This window comes from Protopterus annectens, chromosome 10.part0, assembly GCF_019279795.1.
Source record: "Protopterus annectens isolate FY-2018-M chromosome 10.part0, PAN1.0, whole genome shotgun sequence".
NCBI lineage: Eukaryota > Metazoa > Chordata > Ceratodontiformes > Protopteridae > Protopterus > Protopterus annectens.
Window position 1 is genome coordinate 960907033 of NC_056744.1, and position 25874 is coordinate 960932906.

At 37.5% G+C, this 25874-nt stretch overlaps 1 protein-coding gene across 1 annotated transcript in view; it reads right to left on the reverse strand.

Annotated features, from left to right (window-relative positions):
• LOC122813417 (protein transport protein Sec16B-like) overlaps positions 1 to 25874 on the reverse strand; it is a 1253021-nt gene that overhangs the window by 711130 nt on the left and 516017 nt on the right. Inside the window, exon 12 of the mRNA XM_044085733.1 lies at positions 19564 to 19645. Within this exon, the coding sequence (XP_043941668.1) occupies positions 19564 to 19645 (82 nt within the window). The remainder of the gene's footprint in view (positions 1 to 19563; positions 19646 to 25874) is intronic.

The following is a 25874-nucleotide window of genomic DNA, read 5'->3' on the forward strand; positions in this document are numbered from 1 at the left end:
CTATTCCTGGATCGCACAGCAAACATATTGCCTGATAAAGCTCCTGCACTGATCCTGCACACCATATTTAGTATATTCCTTCTCGATGTTTTATTTGCTTATCTTCCTTATTTTAAATCCTTTTATTATTTTTCCTTCTTTTATTATTTTATTCAAATATTGTGCTACCTCTTCTTTCTTTCCTTATAAACAATATGTTTGTTTGTATAACAAGTTGTTAATTTTAATTTGATTCATTTTATATATTTCCCTTTCGTTTCCATAAAAGGAATTTTTCTTCTCTAATAAGTCTCTGAATGTTTCTTGACTTAATATCTTATCTCTCTCTTTTTTCTTTCCTTCTTTTCTTCCTTATGCATTCTAAAAACACTTTTTTATATTTCTCTTTAAAATTAAGCCACGAAACAGTCCAATTCTCATAAAATTATATCATATTCATATGATTTTTCTATAATTCAATAAGCTCTTTTTTTTCTTCTAAATGGATTCCTTTTCATTAATTCTCTTTATTCCTTTTCCTATTCTTATATATTCTTCATTTTCTTGTACTTTAACCCATATAGCCACATTATCTGAAAATCCAGCATATGTAATTCCTTTTTTAACTTTCAAACCGTCAGATATTAAAAAATAATCAATTTCTGTCCTAATTTCATACCATTTGAAGGTCCTTTTGTGGTTATTCTCCCATACACTTAACTTTCCACTTCTCATAATTTCTTTAACCATTTTAAAATCACAATTACTCTTATTTTTTTCTTAAATTACAATTAAAATCACTCACCACTATAATATCCATACTTCCACAAATGTATTCAAGAATATTTTAAACATCAATTCTCTCACTTTTTTGTTACATATGCATATAAAGCTATAATTCTATACACATATTTTTTCCATCTCAAGTCTATTACCATAATTCATCCCAGTTCCACTGTGGTTACATCTAATATTTTAATGCTTTCTTGATATCATATACATATGCCCAAGCACGTTTCTTTCCCCATGTTCCAAACTACCACACCATTCCAAAGTTTTTTAGTTTGTGCTCTTTCGTCCTCTGTTAATAATCCAATATCTTCTAAAACAATAATATGTGCATCTACTACAGCACACCATTGTAATATACCTATTCTCCTCTTAAGATTTTTCATATTGCTCATATTTAAAGCTAATATTTTCAGCTTTTAAGAACAGTTAGTACAAGAAACTGTTTATCCCTTTCCTTTCTTGTTTTCTCGAAGTTTTATCATTTTTGAATTTTCTTTAATGCTTTTCTCTATTGAATTATTTTCTTCTCTTACTGTACACCAGTCAGTTTCTCCCTCACTTGTCTCCTCAGTTTCTTTTTCCTTGTTACTTTCTTTAACTTCATGTACAGCCTCTTTATCAGTCATTTCTTTTTGTACATTTTCTTGTAAAACACATTCTTCTATCTATTTCTCCTGCACAACTTAATTTTCATTTTCTTGCACAGTATAGCCAGGAATGACCAGTATTGCCACATTTATTGCACTTTAAGTCATGTTTTATTTTTGCATTATGCCCTGTTTTACCACATAAATAAAATTTTTTTGTCACATTCAATGATTAAATGATAATTTTTTTCCACAAAATAACAAGTCTTTGGTTAACCTGTATATTTCACAAAACCCCTATTACCATGAACATTAATAATACTAGGTACATGCACAACATTATAATTTTCCATTTTCGCTATTACTCCCCATCCCATCCCCAGTCCACAGTCATTTTTCATCATATATTTTTGCAGTGTGCATTACTTCTTTACATAGAATTAACAAAAGTTCTTTCGGTTCTTTTGCTTCAACTTCCATTCTAAACTGGATAATTTTTCTTTTTTTTTTGTCTGTTAAAAGCTTGCACCACATATTCTGACCATGAGTTAATATTTCTCTTTTGCTCATATGCACCCAAAAGATTTCCCATGGCCTTCCCAGTCTCAAATATCAAGTCACAAAAAGTTTCTTTATTAATTACAATATATGCTCTTACCTCTTTTGCTTTGACACCCAGAGGTGCAATGACATATTTCCAAACCTCATATCTCTCTAAAAGTTCTTCTTTTTACTGCTCACACATACTGTATACTTCTGTTTTGTTTCTTTTATTTTTTCTTTCTTCTTTGTTCCTTCTCCAACAATCTATGCATATGTTTGTGTCTCTGGAACTTTTTCTGGCACAGTCTTTTCTTCTCCTTTTTCTTCTGTTTTTCCTGATACTGCTCCATGAAATTGCTGCTCCATTTTTTTGGCTCACTTTGGTTTATCAGTTCTTCCAAATAATCATCCTGCAACCCCCCTCCCCCCCACTGGAAGGTTGTAAGTATACATTTTTCAGAGGTAACTGTCTCTCCTTCAAACAATCTCCTCTGAAAGTTTTCCTTTGAATCCATCTCAGTTTCAGCTACAATCTGCTTTTCCTCTAATATCACTGTTCTTTCTGCACCCACATCATCAGAAAAAAACTTGTGGTAATTATTCTACCATTTCAACTACATTTTCAGCAAGTTTCACTCCAGTTTTAGCAAAAACTGAATCAGTCATGTTTTCTCCCTGTTCCTCCTGGCTGCCTCCGTGCCCACACAGGAAATAGGAAGTCACGATGTGTAACACACAAACCCTTCCCCTGACTACCAAGAGTAGGGGAAGTTCTCAGAAGCCCTGGCCAAATTTCTCCTTGTAGTATAAATACCACCCAATTCTCCCATGAAAAGAGTCCACTAGCTTAATGAGACTAACCTGGTTAACAAAGGAAAAATAAAATAAAATAAATAAATAATTTTTGCTTCTCACTGGAATGATGACTTCCTAATTTAAACCCATAAGCAGCAAAACACATTACATTTGAAGAAAAAGTTGTTTTTTATATATCTGAAGTCATCAGCTAGGTTTATCCTGTATCTGATGGTCATGACATATTATTCTGATACATCTGTCACATTTGTTTATATGGTAACAATGATATGGCTCTGTATTGCTTGGTACCCCTAATAGTCTTACATATCCATTTGGGAACTGCTGTTTTTGTGATTAATTCCCAACAAACATGCCTGATTTGCACATTTTTCTTCTTCAGGCTGAAAAGCTCAGTATGTATATATATTATATTATTAGCGTGTTGTATAAAATGATCAGTGAGAGAGAATTGTTTAAGGTCATTGGCTGACTGAGGTCACCTGGACTACAGCTTAGACTAAGCACCTCACTGGTTCTTTTGAGCTTTTTTTTTTTTTAAGTTGTCTCAGGTTTCAACTTTCTGTAACCTAAGAAGTTAAGTTTGTGAGTGTTTCTACCATTTCACACTGAGCTAATCGAAGGAAGGACACTGAGCAAACTCGGATCTGTAATATATAATATTAAGTATCCTGTTTTTTTGCTTATTTTTTCGAGTTATTTATAGCACTTTGTCTACTGTATATTTTTCTAGCTAGTTTCACTGTATGTGAGGTATTAACTGGAAATTGTCCACATTTATTAAGCATCTGTTGGGTTGTTTGATTCTGATAACGTGTTTGCAGTTAAAAGCTTTCTCTAGAGGCTCCTTTAGCTGTTTAAAACTTTCATTTAAAGGCTCACTGCTGCTTTTCTGCTGTGAGAAACATTTCTGTAGTTTGTTCGGTATGTTGTTCTTATAGTTGGTGGCTTTGCAGTTGCCTGCCCCTACTGTAAATTTGATCTGGGACCCTCCTCCCAGTCTAATGTCATTACCTCATTCTACCTAATACAGGCAGAACATTTGAGAAGGCCAATCAGCTTAGTTTCTGCTCCTCCTTTCTCTCTTTCCACCTAAAAAAAAAAAAAAAAATTCTAACCTTGTTTCCTGCCTTTCCTGTGGGTAGTCTAGTCTGGATACAGATTTGTTGTGTCCAGGACTATTTGTGGGCTTCTAAGCCCCAAGCCTTTCTAGTAGTATAGATTAAAAAGGATTCTGTTATGGCAGCTAAGGATATATGTAGGAAGAAACTAAAAAGATAATACAAAAACTGAGAAATTGGAAATTCTGTTTTTTGGAACATGGGCAGCAAGATACAATGAAAATGTTTTAGTTTCTTTAGTTCTATACATAAGTCAGGCATATTTTTATCAACCTGAGGAGAAGTTGTGGATAACAATTAAAGAATTGAAGGATTTTATCTGGAACTGAAAGAGACGAGAGTCAACTGAGATAACTGATCCTTCCAATAGAACAAGGTGGTTTGGGATTATGTAATTAGAAGTGGTATTTCAGAGCTACATAGTTAATGCTCCTATAGATAGCACAAGCAGAAAGTTAGAGTTCAACATGGCAAGGAATGATAATGATGAAATGGGGGGAGCTCAAGAAACAAGAAGAGACTGGGATTTTAGATGTGGATCCTTAAGGAGAATAACAATATCCATACAGAATATTATATTCATAAAGTAGCGAAAAAAAATCTAAGAACTAAGTCAACATAAAAATAGAGAAAGCAGATTCTGCCAATAGAGATGAGTGCAATTAGGGCTACAGAAAATAGGCAAGAGAGGGGTGGAATTTACTGGAGAAAACTGGCAAAGGAACCAAGGTATTAAGATTAAATAATCAGAGAGGGAAAGGTAATAGAATGGGAAGATGCCAATAAATCATTTGGACTACAGGCCAGAGATTGCCTTCTCTATCAAGCATTGATATCAGAGTATAGGCAAAGGAAAGGAATAGGGGATCATAAGTGAAAGACCAGCACTAGTAGAATTTTTAGTAGAATCTAGAACAGACACTGCTATTAAAAAAGTGATAAAATTGTAAGGCATATAAAATATTGCATGATAACTATAGGAAACAATCAGAGGAGGTTAAAAAAGATTAGTAAGAGAGATTATATAACCATTTCACAAAGAAACAATGGGAGGATATATGTATGGCTCTCAAATATGCAACAAAGTCTAGAAGATTTATGATGTTTATTTGGAAGTGCTTGCATGGGTATTTTATTCTCCAAGCAGACTCCAAAAAATTTTTCTTCAGGTAGATTGCAAATGTTGAAGGTATGATGGGGAAGAAAGAAGTAGTTGTGAACATATGTTTGAGAGTGTAATGAGGTGGCAGACTTTAAAAATTTCCTGCAGACTACTCTGTTAGAAATGCTAGGTGAGAAAATTGGTGCAACTAAGGACATTTTTTGAGCTGTGGCACAGAATCAGAGTCATCTAACATAGTAAGACCTTGCTGAATTTAATTATGACAGCTGCCAAAAAAGTAACTACTGGAAAATGGAAATCAAAGATTAAACCAATGGTACTACAAGTAGTGAATATAGTAACAGAGATAAAATAATTGGAAGTGGGATCTTAGGAAAATGATAAGAGCAAATTACATAGGAAAATTTTAAATTGTGGGAACAATACATGCAGGATAATGTTTTGGAGGAGGAATGAAGTTTAAGGGAAGGCAGGAACTGAATGAGATATGTAATGATTAGCTGACAATGACTATGCAGAATACTAAGTATAATTGTTGCAACTGAAAATGTGGCATTATGATTTGTTCTCATTTATATAAATGTATGCTTGCATAAGTCATAAGTGATAATTCAATAAAGATGTTTCTTGTTTAAAAAAAAGGGAAAAAAGAAATTAAATTAACATAGCCACTTCCGAATAAAAACAGTAGGTTATTAATACACTAGGTAGGCACTTTCATTCTAATGTAACAGGCCTTAATCACACAGAGGAATACATTAGCTACATGGCTTACAGCTGAACCATTCATATATCCTTAAAGGGGTCATTTGCATATATCACATGGGCCTCCGTTACAGAAGGTTTAATGTATCACACTGAGAAGACTCTTATTTGGTTGGTCTTTCTTTTAGATTTTACTGAATGGTTTGCTTGCGTGACCATTTTAGCCTTTGGTATATTTAAAATAAAATAAATAAATAAATATGGAGAGAGAGAAAGGGAGAGAGAGAGAGAGAGCGAAAGAGATATGTGTGTAGCATGCACATGACCAGTAAACAAATTCAAATAAATGAATAAATAAATAAATAGTAAAATATTACACTGATTATTTGAAGGTAACTTTAACTCTATACTAAACAAGTAATCTGTGTTACTTACTTCAAAAAACATTTGTACATATGAAAAACATATTTACACATCTTAAATAAATGCATCATTCAGTCTTTAGTGTCATGACTAACTATCAGACTGTCTATAAATCTGTTTGATTTCTTCAGTGTTCCCTCATATAATATTTCAAACAGATATTCTGTCACTGAAGGCACGAGGCCTCTTTGCAGATCCAGTCCTTTTGAAGCAGTCTATAATTAAAATAAAATATGTCAACATGCTCTTCTATGTTCTTCTAATATCAAACTTCTGGTCAAAAAAGGAATTTTGGCTACCCTAGAAGGGTAGGTGAGATCTCTGACTCTTCATGAAACTGAAGAAATCATTCAGCTAGTCATAGGGAGTGCAGATCAGGTTTGTACTTTTGAGAGGGGTAGGAATATTTGGTCTTGAAAGGTTCAGAATAGAAATATTTCTCCAAGAAAGAGATAAAGCCTAACAAAGGAGAATCAAGTTTGCTGAGGTCAAATGGGGCTACAAGAATGACTTTGGGCTTGATCTTGCTGACTTCCTGGGTAAACATTAGAACAGGAAAATTGAGGAGTGTAAAAAAGCCCTAGGTACCATTAGTGGAGAGCATATCCCTGACACACCCTTCCCCAAAGGAGGAATCAGTGAAAATAAAGTTGCTGAACTTGATGTTGTTTGAAGAGGTGAAAAAGTCACTGCAAGGCATTTACCACTGACAAAATAACTAATAGGCCACAGTTAGATTGATGGATCACTCATGACTTCCTTCAGAATATGGTCTGTAATCATGACTTCCTTCAGAATGTGGTCTGTAATCAGAAAGCAGTCTATTTACAAAGCTTCTTCATATACCACTAACACTTCTCAACACAGAAGGTGGAGATGATTTATCACTTGCATGCTGATATAAAAAAATCAGTGCCATGATGTTAGTGTGAATAACTATCACACCTTAAGGCAGAGAGTTCCCGAAAGGCCTAAGGTATGAGAAGGACTGCCCTCATTTCCAGAACATTGCATACTGGCCTCTGACCGTGACCATACACCTTGGCTAGTTTGCCCATAGCATAGACCCTCAGGCATCCATATTACAGATACTTAAGGGGATAAGAGTATGGAATGGACTGCCATCATCAGGTCTAACACACGCAGACACCACTTTAGATGTGTTGTCCTGTATACCTTGGATATTTTACTTTAAGCGACAAAAGATCTATAAGTTGGCACCAGTGAACTCAGAGTGTACATTTCAAAACCATTATACACTACCTGGCAAAGAGAATAATGTTGCAATCTACATGCCATCAACCCCTAGGGCTATTCTATGTGATATATTATGATTGAGGGATTTGAAGGGACACGTTTTGAAGCAGAAGGATCTTGTCCATAGTCAGATGCACTAATAAGAATCCAAATTGGTAGCACTGGTGGCATAATGATGGGCACAGCTGCCTTCCAAGCAGTTGACCCATGTTTGATTCCTGACCATTGCAAAAGGTCTGTACATTTAGTCATCATAAGGTGCTCTGATATTTGTCATCCTGGGAGGATATGATCAGCAGTCCATGCTACTTCACTAGAGATGGCCCGTATCTGTTTTCTCCAAGGTTTCAAATATTGGTAAAGACACTGACCATGCCCAGAATGCCTTTTTTTAGTCAATGCCAACCTGATAAACCTACTAACCTAATGAATCAAGCAAAGGAAAATATGAAGATGTCATTGACCAATGTTGGAGCCTAAACAAGAAACTCCACACCCTACAGGCCCTCCTCATCACTAAGGACATAGACATCTGTGTAGTGACTGAGACATGGTTTAAAATGGTGGAGATCACTCCAACTGTGCAGCACTATAATGCTTTTCATATATTTAGACCAGCTACCATGCAGGACAGGAAAAAATGTAGAGGTGTCTCAGTCTTCATCCTGAAGATACATCAAGACTGATATAGCAGCATGATGCATTAGAGCTTCTTCTTGTCCAAATAGCCATCAGAGATGTCCCTTATCATATATTAGCTAACTGTAGAACTCCTTCTATGACCAAGAAAGCAACAATACCTATCTATAGGAACTGGAATCCCTCAGTATTAAACCTAATACCATTTCCCTAGGAGATCTAAGTTATCCAGTTATAGACCAAGAAACCTACACCACCACAAGTGTACAAACACAGAAATTCCATGACTTTGTCAATGCAACCCCTCTGGAACAATTAGTCAGAATACCATTTAGGGGAACAAAATCTTGGCTCTTCAATAGTGGAATGATAATATCAACAAACTTTATAATAAATGGAAGAGAATTATTAGCAAGTAAGAACAGTAATTCCCAGAATGGCAGAGTCAAATAAAAGAGTGAACAGGATACACAGTCAATCCAATTAGTAAAAAAAATTTCAGGAAAATCCTAGCCAACCTAGAAGTTTCACTGTGTGATTCCTTAAAACCTCTTATAAAAGAGGATCATGGGTTATATGCAAATGACCCCTTAAGGACATCAGGTGTTTCAACTATATGGCAGTTCTGAAAGCCCATGACTTTTTTTTTAAGTCTGTTAATGGATGAATTCAGGCCAATAAAGTCAAACCCCACTAGCTGTGGACATGCATGTTTCAGTCTTCTTGTGACTTCATCAGCACAGCATAAGTAGACTGTATGGCTAACCTTTAGAAACACAGGATTGTTGTTTCCAGCTGATGCCCATAACCATTTAGATGTCTGCAAAATATCACATCTAACAACTAAATAAAAGAGTGAACAGGACACACAGACAAACCAATTAGATCTGATGTCATTCATGGGTCATTTGCATATGTCACATTTTCATCTTTTACAAGAGGTTTTAAGGAATCACACAGTGAGAACTCTAGCTTGGCTAGGATTTTCCTGTCAATTTTTACTAATTGGTTTGGCTATGTGTAAACTAAGTGTACAGTTAATATGTATATTTAGATCAGAATGGATCTGATAGCTGGCAATCTTTGAATCTTCAAGCTCTAAGGCTCTGTCTTCTTTTCCATAATGCCCTAATTACCTAAATTTACTCAGAACAAGTTTACCCTATATAAATATCCAAACTACAATAAAAAGGAAACTTTATATCAACATACTACGAAAAAGGAAAAAAATGACCCCTTAAGACTAGGTTTTGGGCTGGTCCACTAGGCTTACTTGTATTCTTGTCATAGGTGAAAAAGGAAGAGCAACAGAGGTTTGGTTGATAGGGATGGAAGAAGACATTACTGATCTATTGTTATGGTAAGTACATAACTTTATTAACCAATGTTGTATTTTCCATCCTCCTCAACCTTTGGGGCAGAGTCAAGAGCCATTTATCTGTGTGGTCTTAGGAGAGAACATAATAAAACATGGTGAAATCAAAGACTGATCTAGAACAGAACTGAACATCCAGCTTGTAGTGGGAAATAAATGTGTGAGCCAAAACCCATGTGACTGCTGTGCTGCACAGATGGCACCCAAGGAATTGTATCCAAAAAAGCCATAGAAGTAGCTACTGCTTTTACAGAATATCCCTTAGGTCTAAAGAGTTAGGGTATCCCTATAGAAGTGTACACAAAAGTAATACAATTAGAGACCTATTCAGACAAAGTAATCTTTGAAATTAGCTGGCCAAATGTTGCCTTAGAAAAAGGATACAAAATGCTTAGATTATCTAGACTGCTTGTTTCTGTCTAAGTAAAATCTTAACTGGCGAAGATCATCGAGGCAGTGAAGCATGTATTCTTGTTTGTTACCAAAGTTACGAAAGAAAACAGATAACTTAATGGGCTGAGTTAAAGAGGGCTCAGCTCAGAGGCTACTTTAGAAAGAAAAGATGGATTAGTTCTCAATGAAACTCTGTCCTTATAGAAAATAAGGTTAGGAGAACAGCAGGCCGAAGTCTGTAATTCTGGAGCTCTTCCAGTTAAGGTGAACGTCTTGATCTACTGTAGCCTCCAGTTCAAAACAAATTTTGTCAGGGACTAAAGAAGACAGGAGATAGCCCAAGGAAGGGATGGATGATCTGTTACAGGAGGTCTAAGCAGAAAGGTTCCTTTTAGAAAAGCTTTGACAGTTTCAAGGATGCAATGGGGTGTGATTCTGACCCATATGAAAATTGGAAATAGCTGCTAATTTAACATTAATGATGGAATAAGTGAGACACTGAGCCCTAATTGGAAGAGCCCAGGCAAAAATAAAATCCAAATTACCTGGATTAGAGCAGAAAAAGGATCTATACCTTAAGAAGAAGCCCAGATAGTAAAGTGTATCAATTTGCTGGCATAACCTTTCCTGGTAGATGGCTTTTGAGAAAAAAAAATGTGAAGTACTCATTCAGACATTTTGGGATCTCGGGTCATCATTGAAACTGGAGTCAGCTTGAGATTTTCCAGGTTCAAGTGAGCCTGACCAGAGGGATGAGGGATTAACTCTACAACTGTGTCCAGGACCCAGGATGGTCAAAGTAGATGTGGCCACAGGAAGGGGAAAATAAACCTCTCTGGGCCAGAAGGGACTATAAGGATCACTGTTGCTCTGAAATGGACTGCTTTCTGAAGGAAAGTTATTATCAAGGGCATTTGAGGATAAGCATACAGGAGACCCAGGGACCAAACATGTAGAAGAGAGTCTCTTGATGACTAGCCATCTGGGGAATCAGGGCAAAAAAGGTGATGCACTTAGTGTTGAATGGGGTTGCAAACAGATCACAGCACGGTTGACCTCAACACGAAGCATTTGGACTGTCAATGGTGGACTGAGAGAGACCATTTGTGAGACATCAAGATGCTCCTACTCAAACTGTCCACTAGGATTTTGGATTTCTCCAGAATGTGTGTGTTGCTATCAGAAATTAGTGTGAGGAAATCACCCAAAGCCATACCATTATGGCCTTTTGTCACAGTGAGTAAGAATGGGCCGCCCCATTTGATCAAGTAGCATGTTGCAATCTACATGCCATCAACCCCTAGGGCTATTCTATGTGATATATTATGATTGAGGGATTTGAAGGGACAAGTTTTGAAGCAGAAGGATCTTGTCCATAGTCAGATGCACTAATAAGAATCCAAATTGGTAGCACTGGTGGCATAATGATGGGCATAGCTGCCTTCCAAGCAGTTGACCCATGTTTGATTCCTGACCATTGCAAAAGGTCTGTACATTTAGTCATCATAAGGTGCTCTGATATTTGTCATCCTGGGAGGATATGATCAGCAGTCCATGCTACTTCACTAGAGATGGCCCGTATCTGTTTTCTCCAAGGTTTCAAATATTGGTAAAGACACTGACCATGCCCAGAATGCCTTTTTTTAGTCAATGCCAACCTGATAAACCTACTAACCTAATGAATCAAGCAAAGGAAAATATGAAGATGTCATTGACCAATGTTGGAACCTAAACAAGAAACTCCACACCCTACAGGCCCTCCTCATCACTGAGGACATAGACATCTGTGTAGTGACTGAGACATGGTTTAAAATGGTGGAGATCACTCCAACTGTGCAGCACTATAATGCTTTTCATATATTTAGACCAGCTACCATGCAGGACAGGAAAAAATGTAGAGGTGTCTCAGTCTTCATCCTGAAGATACATCAAGACTGATATAGCAGCATGATGCATTAGAGCTTCTTCTTGTCCAAATAGCCATCAGAGATGTCCCTTATCATATATTAGCTAACTGTAGAACTCCTTCTATGACCAAGAAAGCAACAATACCTATCTATAGGAACTGGAATCCCTCAGTATTAAACCTAATACCATTTCCCTAGGAGATCTAAGTTATCCAGTTATAGACCAAGAAACCTACACCACCACAAGTGTACAAACACAGAAATTCCATGACTTTGTCAATGCAACCCCTCTGGAACAATTAGTCAGAATACCATTTAGGGGAACAAAATCTTGGCTCTTCAATAGTGGAATGATAATATCAACAAACTTTATAATAAATGGAAGAGAATTATTAGCAAGTAAGAACAGTAATTCCCAGAATGGCAGAGTCAAATAAAAGAGTGAACAGGATACACAGTCAATCCAATTAGTAAAAAAAATTTCAGGAAAATCCTAGCCAACCTAGAAGTTTCACTGTGTGATTCCTTAAAATCTCTTATAAAAGAGGATCATGGGTTATATGCAAATGACCCCTTAAGGACAATAGTGTTTCAACTATATGGCAGTTCTGAAAGCCCATGACTTTTTTTTAAGTCTGTTAATGGATGAATTCAGGCCAATAAAGTCAAACCCCACTAGCTGTGGACATGCATGTTTCAGTCTTCTTGTGACTTCATCAGCACAGCATAAGTAGACTGTATGGCTAACCTTTAGAAACACAGGATTGTTGTTCCCAGCTGATGTCCATAACCATTTAGATGTCTGCAAAATATCACATCTAACAACTAAATAAAAGAGTGAACAGGACACACAGACAAACCAATTAGATCTGATGTCATTCATGGGTCATTTGCATATGTCACATTTTCATCTTTTACAAGAGGTTTTAAGGAATCACACAGTGAGAACTCTAGCTTGGCTAGGATTTTCTTGTCAATTTTTACTAATTGGTTTGGCTATGTGTAAACTAAGTGTACAGTTAATATGTATATTTAGATCAGAATGGATCTGATAGCTGGCAATCTTTGAATCTTCAAGCTCTAAGGCTCTGTCTTCTTTTCCATAATGCCCTAATTACCTAAATTTACTCAGAACAAGTTTACCCTATATAAATATCCAAACTACAATAAAAAGGAAACTTTATATCAACATACTACGAAAAAGGAAAAAAATGACCCCTTAAGACTAGGTTTTGGGCTGGTCCACTAGGCTTACTTGTATTCTTGTCATAGGTGAAAAAGGAAGAGCAACAGAGGTTTGGTTGATAGGGATGGAAGAAGACATTACTGATCTATTGTTATGGTAAGTACATAACTTTATTAACCAATGTTGTATTTTCCATCCTCCTCAACCTTTGGGGCAGAGTCAAGAGCCATTTATCTGTGTGGTCTTAGGAGAGAACATAATAAAACATGGTGAAATCAAAGACTGATCTAGAACAGAACTGAACATCCAGCTTGTAGTGGGAAATAAATGTGTGAGCCAAAACCCATGTGACTGCTGTGCTGCACAGATGGCACCCAAGGAATTGTATCCAAAAAAGCCATAGAAGTAGCTACTGCTTTTACAGAATATCCCTTAGGTCTAAAGAGTTAGGGTATCCCTATAGAAGTGTACACAAAAGTAATACAATTAGAGACCTATTCGGACAAAGTAATCTTTGAAATTAGCTGGCCAAATGTTGCCTTAGAAAAAGGATACAAAATGCTTAGATTGTCTAGACTGCTTGTTTCTGTCTAAGTAAAATCTTAACTGGCGAAGATCATCGAGGCAGTGAAGCATGTATTCTTGTTTGTTACCAAAGTTACGAAAGAAAACAGATAACTTAATGGGCTGAGTTAAAGAGGGCTCAGCTCAGAGGCTACTTTAGAAAGAAAAGATGGATTAGTTCTCAATGAAACTCTGTCCTTATAGAAAATAAGGTTAGGAGAACAGCAGGCCGAAGTCTGTAATTCTGGAGCTCTTCCAGTTAAGGTGAACGTCTTGATCTACTGTAGCCTCCAGTTCAAAACAAATTTTGTCAGGGACTAAAGAAGACAGGAGATAGCCCAAGGAAGGGATGGATGATCTGTTACAGGAGGTCTAAGCAGAAAGGTTCCTTTTAGAAAAGCTTTGACAGTTTCAAGGATGCAATGGGGTGTGATTCTGACCCATATGAAAATTGGAAATAGCTGCTAATTTAACTTTAATGATGGAATAAGTGAGACACTGAGCCCTAATTGGAAGAGCCCAGGCAAAAATAAAATCCAAATTACCTGGATTAGAGCAGAAAAAGGATCTATACCTTAAGAAGAAGCCCAGATAGTAAAGTGTATCCATTTGCTGGCATAACCTTTCCTGGTAGATGGCTTTTGAGAAAAAAAAATGTGAAGTACTCATTCAGACATTTTGGGATCTCGGGTCATCATTGAAACTGGAGTCAGCTTGAGATTTTCCAGGTTCAAGTGAGCCTGACCAGAGGGACAAGGGATTAACTCTACAACTGTGTCCAGGACCCAGGATGGTCAAAGTAGATGTGGCCACAGGAAGGGGAAAATAAACCTCTCTGGGCCAGAAGGGACTATAAGGATCACTGTTGCTCTGAAATGGACTGCTTTCTGAAGGAAAGTTATTATCAAGGGCATTTGAGGATAAGCATACAGGAGACCCAGGGACCAAACATGTAGAAGAGAGTCTCTTGATGACTAGCCATCTGGGGAATCAGGGCAAAAAAGGTGATGCACTTAGTGTTGAATGGGGTTGCAAACAGATCACAGCACGGTTGACCTCAACACGAAGCATTTGGACTGTCAATGGTGGACTGAGAGAGACCATTTGTGAGACATCAAGATGCTCCTACTCAAACTGTCCACTAGGATTTTGGATTTCTCCAGAATGTGTGTGTTGCTATCAGAAATTAGTGTGAGGAAATCACCCAAAGCCATACCATTATGGCCTTTTGTCACAGTGAGTAAGAATGGGCCGCCCCATTTGATCAAGTAGCACAGTACAGCAGTGTTGTCAAACTGAATCATAATCACACCCTTCGGAAGACCATTCAGAAATGTCTACAAATCATAGGAGAACCACTCTTATTTCCAAGATATTGATGTGAGCCTCTGACTGAGAATAGTTACCTTGAACTATCTTTCCCTTCTAATGACCCCCACTCTAGGCGAGAAGCATCCATGGTTACTGTGGCCTTGGGTACAGGGAGAACAAATAGATGGCATAAGGAAACTACAGGAGGAGAAGAATTCCACCAGTGAATCTGTTCACATTGGTGAGGCAAATGGAGTATGACATCTGATGGGTGTAGATGTACTTTTGGACAAATAGAGTCTATTGAAGAATTTTCATGTTGTACCTTCCAAAAGAACAAGTCAGATGGCAGCTGCCATTTGTCAAGAAGATGTTGAACAAGAACAGCAGAAGAAGTTGAAAGCTAAAGGATCTGATTGGCAAGTGCTTGAAGAACTGACACCCTTGACATGGGAAATTTTGATATTTGATTGGTTGTGTCTAGATGTCACATGATAAATTCTATTCACTGAACTAGTTACACCTTGGATTTTTCCTGGTTGACAGTGATACCCTAAGACAGACATAGTTCAAGTAAGTAGTCCCTTGCTTGAGTCAAATACTCTCCTGATGTTGACATAATGAGACAGTCATCCAGGTAAATGAAGACCCAGAAATCCTGCAGCCAGCTGTCACCACTGCCATGTACTTGGTAAATACCCAGGGGGCAGTGGTGAGCCCAAATAACAGTCTCAAAACTGATAATAACTGGTTCCCAGCCTGAAATGCAAAACTATTCTAGAGTGACTCTCTGTAGTTATGTGGTAGTAGATATCTTTGAGATCCACCAAGCATATAAAATCAGCCTTCCTCAGAAAAGGAAAGATGGACTGAACCATTACCATCTGTGAAAGAAGTTAGTTGTAGAAGATATGATACAGGAAATCTGTACATTTACAAATACAATACTGAGTATTAAAGATATTTAGAAGTAAAATAAAAGTTAAGTTTGGAGAAATAAGATAGAAAATATAAAATATAGCTTTATATGCTATGTTCACTATGTACATGAGTTATGATTAGTCATTGACCTGATGTGATCAAAGATGGATCGAGTCCCCATTGAGGTAAAGAGGTACAACAAGTGTCTGAAATGTGCAATATGTTAGGCAAGAGATGAGCAGGACCATGAGTCTTATAGGAATCATAGCATTGTTGTAGTTTTTTTTTTTTTTTTTTTTTTTTTTTTGTGGGTTGCCTGAAGATTATTAAAAATAGAAGAAATGTAGAGGGATGATGGTAACAGATAGGTAGAGGCTAAAGTCTTTCTACTGTCTTTGAGATACTTTTTTGCTTTATAGATGGTGTCAAGCTTTTGATATGTTTTTCTTTGAAAGGAACAAGGAAAATTCAAGGTCTTTAGTATCTGTCCTATACTGATTGTCTGAAATCACTGTCACTTTATTCTGTTTCATACAGACTACGCAGAGGCGATCTCTGCCTTGCATATAAGGCAATCTCTGACCCTGCTTTTTGGAAATGCTGCATATCTGCAAGTCAGATGGTACATGGGTTGCTCGCTCTAAAGACCTTAACCTGGTATGCGACATTAATAGAACCTGCTGGAGGGACAGATTGGTCTCATTTGCCCTCTCCAAACACAATATGCATGATTGGATGAATAACCGTAAATCCCCCTGGGGGGTTCCACCTGTGTCCCTCTTGGACACAGGCATTAGGTGGTGATTATTGAAATAAGGGTAGAACTTGGCTAGGTTTGTAATGGTCTTAGGACCATTAGCTTATTATCACCCCCCCCCCCCCACAAAACCATCTCCAGTTTTTGCCACATTACAAAAATATTTGATAAGCTTCTGTATATTAAATATTTAAACACTAACTCCTATGACTTCCTATTAAATCTCCAACATGTTTTTTGCACAACAATAGCTTCACTGTCTACAACTAATAACATCTACTGTAAGTTAAACAGGGGCCTCTTTACAGTAGGAGTGCTTGTTGACTAGTGCCTTTTAGGCTATCAATCATAAATTGTTATTTCTCAAACTCAAATGACATCTTTGAAGACAACACTGTCAATTGGTTTAAAACGTACCCAACAGATAGATCCTTTCAAGTCTGATGCAATAACTAGTATTTGATCAATGACAGCCTGAACACTAGCTTTGGCTACACCATCTCCTCTTTTCTCTGTTAATGCATGAGAGAAGACCTGACAATACTTGAACTAGCATTATATGCAAATGACATTATACTCCTTGAAGCTAACAAATATCACACATTGAGTTGCAAGCACAGCTACAAACAAGTTTCTCCAAATTAAGCCATTGATCATCCAATAACAATCTTCTGATAAATCCCAGAAAAAAATGTAATGTTATTTGCTTCCACACAAAAAATGTAATGGTATTTGCTTCCACACAGAAAGTATCAGTCTTACTTAATATAATAATTGAAGTTATTCAGGACAACAATATCCCTAATGTCTCTGAATACAAATACTTAGGTATTACACCTGATCCCTCACATTCATAACCCACACCAGTCACATCATAAGTAGTGCTCTATCTCAACTACAGGATACCACATCTATGGTTTCCAGCAGTCAGATCTGATATAGCCAAAAAGTTCCTTCTACTCAAACATAAGTACTGCTTATGTTTACTCACACTTCACTCAGCAAAAAGAATTCAGTTTGTTGAAAATAACATTTTCGATTTTACACCTACCATTTCAACCTCATAAAGGGATTCCACTGGTTACTTGATACTGTTAATGCCATTTTTCTTTTAGTTTCCAACTCTTAAAGATTTAAAGCCAAATAACATTCCTCTCTACTAGTCACACTCCCTTTCATGGAATAGGTTTACTCCTCAAAAAAGTAGTCAAGATGATGACATCATAACTCTGGCCTAGCTTCAAAAGTACAATTGGGAAAATTCTTTCAAATAGCTAGGACCTGCCACTAACAACGTCATGTGTGTTTTCATTCATTTCTGAAGTGTTTAATTGCTCAAATTCGATTAGATTTTTGAGAGTGCATTTTAAGTATATGTCTGTGTAATATCTATCTACTGAATCACTGCATTAATCTAAAATACTTTCCTTATCATTTGTGTAAGTAAATTTAAGGAATGTAGAATTTTAAAACTTTATTGTGCCCCGTTTGGTATGTAGCCAAGGTGCTAAAATGTTTCAGTCTGCTTCTAACAGTTTACAGGCATTGTTTGTTTTAATATCTGGTGCAGCAAATTTGTGTGAGTCCAACAACCAGAAAAGACAGTACTGTAATGAAGGTTGGAAGGATGACGGTTAAAAACGTACAGGCAATATGTTAAATTATATATTCAAAATGATGACCCAACAAAATGTAACATGATATATGTTAATATCTTTTGTTACAAAATCATAGTGAGCCGAACTACTTGCGGTTCCATATCACAAAAGGAAACAACAGGATTTGGGATTTCACATATTATAAGAAAAAGTTTGCATTTGATTTTTTGTAGGAGACAAAGTCCACTAAGCTCCCAGCGTACACAACATTACTGCCTGCAACACATTATGTATTATGACAGGCATCTACTTTAACTCGAATACCAACTGATCATGTTTCAGTAACTGACTGTTGATCACTCAAATCATAACATACTCATAATTGGCAGCCACTTTAAAAACAATGCTTTTTGCAGGAGGTCATGCCTCCCTCTGTCCCTTGATGTGGGGTTATGCTCCTATACTCTTGGAATTTAAATATACTGCCTCTAAGGTTGCACAGACTCAGAGAAAGTATATACAGTCATCATAGTGATTACTGTTGCAGTAGCCTTAGCTATATGGGTTACATCCTGCCAAGGATATAACAGTCATGTTATATACTTGGCAGCATGCAACTCATAAAGCTAAGGTTACTGCAGCAGTGGTCATTCCAACATCTACTGTTTTGGAAGGTTCAGCTTACACAACTGTACATTACAGGCAGTCAGGGTATTCAACTGTCTTGCACTGGAAAATGCAGATGAGCCTTTAGCTGCAAGTGAGCTGAGAGCAGATGAATAGTGAGTAAGTAAAGCATAACCTTATATCACAGTTCACAATCACTGTGAATTTCCCCTGCATAGGTCTCATTTCAAAAGTGTGCATTTTCAGACTCTGAGACAGTAGTTGACACTTTTGTTGTAAGTAGTGTATACTACCCTAGTTTACTTTACCACTGATAGATATGTATTTTGCTCTATAACTGCATTCCTGATGTCATGGTCACACAGAAGGTGGCCATAATATAAAAGATAATGTGACCACAGTTTTGAAAAAAAAAAGAAAAAAAAAACATTATTTCAAATGTTGACTTCACACACACACACACACACACACACACACACACACACACACACACACACACACACACACACACACACACACATATATATGCATGCATTGACCCGCCACCCCACACACCCACACATGTGCACACACGCGCACACATGCACACACACACACACACACACACACACACACACACACACACACACACACACACACACATATATATGCATGCATTGACCCGCCCCACACATATACACACACACACACACACACACACACACACACACACACACACACACACACACGCACACACACACACATATATATGCATGCATTGACCCGCCACACACACACACACACACACACACACACACACACACACACACACACACACACACACACACACCTGAAATTGCCCATTAAGAATCTGAACAAATCATTAGACATTGTGCTTATTACTCTACTTAATCTTGGGCTAGTAGTATATTTTTCTAATCATCCTTTGGAACTGCTTACCACAGCTGCTTTGGGTATCCTTCCAGACATCAGCTGGAACAGTGTTTGTAGAGGGTCATTGAAAGCAAGACTACTGGTAAACCTAAAAATAAATCAGAAGGAAAGGTAGACTACTAATTTGTACTTCAGCACATCAAAGCATTTCCTCTACTACTGAAAACATTTAGTTCCTGTTTAATGATAAGGCAGCCAATATATTTATAATTTTAAATAGTACAACACAATTTCCTTTCCTGCACAAATTTCTGAACAGACTGCATTAAAACCAATAAGCAGACACATAAAAGCAGAACAGCCAGTACATATACATATGCAATGCAATGCATTTATTATGACATGTGAGACAAAAAAAATTAGAAAATAAATGGTTCCAGTCTTATAACAGATATTTGGTAATGCATTCTTAAATGAAAATGTAGAACAGGCACTAAGAAAATCTATGTATTAATGACTATTAGTGAGATATTAGAGAATAATACACGCATAATTTATTTATTTGACATTTGTTGACTGGGAATGTCTGACTGAGCTTGCACCCTTTTTCAGCAGAGGCCTGGAGAGAAAAGCTCCACAAAGTATTACATACACCATAAAAATGTTTACAAACAATACAGTCTACATGAGGTAATATAAACATGCAATGTAATGCTTGGATTCCCAATAATTAATAATAATATTTAAATAATTATAATTAAATATTAAATAATAATAATCAATTTCTTATCTGTGGTCTAACTGAAAGCACTAGTTTTGAGGCACATACTGAAGAATACAGTGTATGTTGGTACCTACTTCTTGAGTATTCTTCAATTTGGATTTCTTCCTCAGTATGTGGAAATGAAGACAGCAAGAACTTTTTGTTAGCATAAGACTTGAAAATACCTTCTTTTACTGTCCAGAATCACAGTCTGCATTTCACATGTGTTTTGGTATATGAACAGAAAGCTGCCCAACAGGATACTTTTGCTGATAACCTTACCATACTGTGTGTGTGTGTGTGTGTGTGTGTGTGTGTGTGTGTGTGTGTGTGTGTGTGTGTGTGTGTGTGTGTGTGCAGTGTATCATCCTTAATACAACTGTACTTGATAGAATTTGCAGAGCATTACTGTTCCACCAGATATTCAGCTATGATGCATTTTTAAAGTAGTGATTGACCTGTGAGAGAACACTTGTGGTCCTTAGTTAAGCTCATCTTTTCCACCAGCCAAAATCTGACAAATTTTTAGATCTCACACTTGGAAATGTGCACATACCTCTTCTAACACATGTCATGATGTCATGTGCTGGATACATAAGCAAGCCTCCCCAGAATCTATCATTTCATCCCCAACCATTAGGAAGCATCTTCCTACAAATTAAGAAATACCAATAAAGTTTTAACATGTAGACTGTTAACAAGTAACACATAAGTGCTTGTCAAACTTACAAGGAATCTCTACAGCTGAGGCTACATGAAGGAGCCACCCCACCCACAGGATGAAGGGATTGTGTTAATGATCTATGAAGAAAATTTGGTACTTACGCATTATCGCAACTACATTCCAGATCTGTCATAATTCTTGAAATTATGGTCAAACGACTAATTATCCTTAATTTCTTGAATTTTGACAGATTAGTAACCTGGATGTGATATTATCCAAGTAACATTTTGAGACAGAAGTGGATCACTTTTATTGTAGTACTTTGTATGGCGTATTTTTACCCCGGTTACTTTCCTGGACTGCAGTCGTTGTGTGAAATAAAAATGAAATGTTTAAACAGATACAGTTAAAACACTATAATCTGAAAATAAAACATAATCCCTCGGAAATAACAGTCGGTTGCATAACAGATACATATACACACACACACAGACACACACACACAACAGGCAGACAAATACACACGTATGTATGCACCAACAAGAGTTTGGTCGTTGTGGGTTGCCGGTTTATCAGGGTTGTTAAATAATTTCTTGTAATGAGTAACATTTTAAGTTGCTTCTCTTGCGGCTGTTTTAACATGTCAGGAAAATATTCATATGGTAATTACACTTTTAAAGTACTTTCAACCCAGAACATCAACTTGCAGAAAGTTCATTTGGAAGTGTAATGTTTTTGTAGAGGGACAAGGTGTAACACGATCACAGGAGAAAAATTCCAGATGTGTATCAGCCGGTGCTCTGTAAGTTAACTGAAAAAATAAAAGGAATGAAAACTCTGCCTGATAAACTGTATTTGGGGAGATAGTCTGCAACAAACAGCATTTAGCCACAAACTCTGAAAACTGCTTGGGTCTGGCCCTGAATGTTGGGCATTTCAGCCAAGATCTGTCAAAATATTTCATGACGTTATCAATAAACAGTGTTATGGTTTCCATTTAAATTGCATCAATACTGGAGAAATCATTCTTTCTACCTACAATACTTGACAACACCAAGATGTTGTAGGGAATTTATATCACTCTGTGTAAAACTGTCCTGTGAAGACACATTTGGAATGTAGTTGCGATAATACGTAAGTACCATTGAAGATGCCCCTTGATGGATCACTGGTGAGATTAACTCACAAGCAGTAGCCACCAGAATGCAAGAATCCAAAGGATAGTTTAATAACCAACGTTAAGAAAGCTAAATCCTGTAGAACAGGTATAACAAAGGAAGCCTGACTCCAAAAGTTCACTTGAAGCAATAATGTTTGTTCAAGATACGCAGTGAAAGCCAAGTGGCTATGTTATCAGTATCTGCAATGGAGCCAGGCACTCTTTTAGTGGAATGAGCTTTGGCCAAAAAAATCACCACTGAATAGTCTACAACCTAACTTAGTTGTCAGTCTCCATAAAATGTTTCTCCTTGGCAAATCTGAGCACTTCCCGCTCTAGAGTTAAGGAGATAACTAGATGATTCATCTTTCTGAACCCATGCAACAGCTTCAGGTAATATGAAGAGCTCACACTAGGAAATCAGAGACATTAATGATATAGTTCAAGGCAACTTGGTATCTATTTTTCATAAGAATGTGGTTTACTTGTAAGAGACATCTGATCAATACACATACAGGTCTGAAGTTCCACGATCCTATATGTAGAAGTGATGAGCACAACAAGCAGTATTTTTCAAGAAACAAATTTTTCAGTGCCACTGAGCAAGCAAGATCAAATAGCAGATAAGAAAACCTAGGAATGGAGGGTCCAGCAAAGGAGGATGTAGGTGCAGCACTTCTTTATGGTGCTGTTTAACAAGCTGGTGCTGCGCCACACTCCTGCCCTCTCCAAGGTCATGATGGACGAAAACAACTGACGTATGCTAATTCATAATGGAATACCCGAAGTCCATACCATAGCAAGGGTTTGAAACAACTTGACCACCTGGGACTGTACAGACTATGCTCTACCCAAACTCAGAACCATTTCCAGCTGGGGACATATGACTGCAATGTGGAAGGCATCCTAACAGCCTCACAAACCTCTGAGATCCCACCAGGGAATTTGCTGAGATTAGAAGTGGTCTCTACCAGGAGCTAGGCACAGTAGTAAAACTGACTGTCAAGGGGGCCATCCTTGACTATGGAAAAGAAAAGTTTCCTGTATTGCCAGATATCTGAGAGCCTGACATCATGCCTTTCTGATCCAAAAATGAGTGATGGGGATGAGTCTTGGGCCTTCTTCCATGCACATTTTCTGAAAATCAAAAAGTAGTACAATTAAATTGTGTATTCTTCATATATTTACTTTATCTACTAAATGTGAAACTTAATTAGACCAGGGGAACTTCAACTACTTTAAAATGAGTAAGCATGGTGACATGGGCCAAAAGCTGACAGAAAACAACAAAGACGGTAAAAGTAAACCAAACACAGCATTCTACAATAATACTAGCAATTTTTTTATTAGGAATGCGGCAATGATATTAGGCAATTGATCACTGGGACCATAAGATGCCAAACCATATATACCTTTAATTAGACAGACTTAAAAGTTCCCATATTGAGCAGGCTCCACGTGATAGCCCTGGTCTAATTTAGTGTCTACTCATCTAGTCATCAAGACTATATTTAAAAGCAAACAAAGTAGCTCTTTGCTTGAAACTGGACTGAAATTTGATTCCATAGGCTAGAAATATATTGATTTAGAAACTTATCCCTCCATTGAGTCTTGTTTATTTCTTGGTACAGATTTAGGTCTCTAGAGCATGTGTTTGCAGAGCCATGGATTTTGTGAAGAAATAGGAGGTCAAACAGGATTGGGTCATTAACAGATCAAAAAGCAAGACACAGGTTTCCTCAGCCAATAAGCTACTCAGCATAAGAAGAGTCATGCAAATCTATTGAGATAGTAAAGGATTTAAGGTGTTTATTTTTTTAAATCCTTGAGGCCTTTCCAATTGAATAATCTGCTTAAACATTTATATACAACAAAGGTGGCACAAACAAATAAGACTTCTTGTGAAGTTCTCCAAAGAAAACAATGAATCCAAATTAGCTTCCTCAACTAAGGACAGGCATAAGGCATTCTTTAGTTACATCCACAACCTAAAATGAAAGGCTCAGATTTGTGCCGAACTGATAGCTAATGACACCAGCTGAACTGATAGTTAATGACACCACATATACTGATCCTATGGACATAGGTAACCTGCTGGCTGACAGGTTCTGTGAAAACTTCATTCCCCTGTCCCTGCCACATGTACCTCATGGCATCCCTACCACCTGTCACCTACCTTGTATCTCTAAAGAGCAGGTCATAAAGACCTTCTCTAAGGCCAAAAACACAGCATCTATGGGACCTGATAACATCCCAGGCTGCATTCTACATGGGCTCCAACAAGAATTAGCAATACCATTTGGTACTCTTTTCAGTCATAGTCTAAGCACTGGCTTCATCCCAGCTGAATGGAAAATGGCTGCTATTTTTCCCTTGAACAAAGGTGGTGCTTCCACTGACCCTGGGAGCGATAGACCTATTAGCCTGACTAGACTTATCTGCAAGGCCATGGAGTAAATCATCATGGTCCTTATCAACAAAGATATAGGTAATCTCCAAACACTTGACCCTATTCAGTTTTGATTTGTCAAAGTCAGATCATGCCTGCTAAACCTAGTGGAATTCTTCGAGACAATCACCAAGGCCCTAGACGAGGAGTAATTTCTGCATACAGCCTACCCAGACTTACCAATGGCTTTTGACACTATCCCCCCCACTCAGGTATCATTGACAAACTCACCCAGCTAGGTATCAACCCTTATATCATCAGATGGGTCACTAACTGGCTCACTGATAGAACACATATAGTCAAAATAGGGGAATCCACCTCCAACAGCAGACCTGTAACCAGTTGTGTTTCACAGGGATTAGTCCTGGGACCTCCGCTGTTTGGAATCTATTTCTCTGAAGTACAGTAAAAACAAAAGGTCTGTGGCTTACAAAGTTTGTTGATGACTGCAAACTGGGAACAGTCATCGAATTTCCAAATGATCTCAACATCCTACAAGAAGGTCTTACACAAACAAATGATCGGTGCCAAAGTCATGGCCTTAAACTCAATGCAAAAAATGTATTATCATCCCTTTCAGTAAGAGTGATGTTCCTGATAACTGCCACATAAGTACACACTCAGTGCTGAAAGACCTGAGCACACAAGTTGACAGTAACCTTATCATTGATCACCATGTCTCCACAGTAGTAAGCAGGGCATTCTATATTGCTCATCTCATAAGTAAGGACATTGCCTCCAGAAAAAAGAAGTTATAACCTCCCTGTACTCTTCCATCATCAGGCCACTAATTGAGTACAACACCTCTTTTGGTATGTACTTTTCTTGGATGGGTAACTGTAAATTTCCAAGCACCTGCATCAATTAGAAAGACCACAAAGGTTCCTCACAAGGAAAATTCAAGGTCTTCATCTGTCCTGTGTGGATCATCTGAAATCACTGTCAATTTATTCTGTTTTGTACAGACTACTCAGAGGCGATCTCTGCCTTGCATATAAGGCAATCTCTGACCCTGCTGCATACCTGAAAGTCAAATGGTAGATGGGTTACTCACTCTAATGGCCTTAACCTGGCATGTGACATTAATAGAACCTGCTGGAGGTACAGATTTGTCTCCAAGAGGTTAGCACACCTTTGGAACACTCCTACTTCATGTCAAACAGCACTTCATTGGTCCTCTTCAAATGCAGTCTGGATTATTGGATGGGTAACTGTAAATTCACCTTGGGGGTTCCACCTGTGTCCCTCTTGGACAGGGGCAATAGGTGTTGATCATGGAAATAAAGGTAGAACTTGACTAGGTTTGTGAGGTCCCCAGGGCCATTAGCCTAGTAGCTTCCCA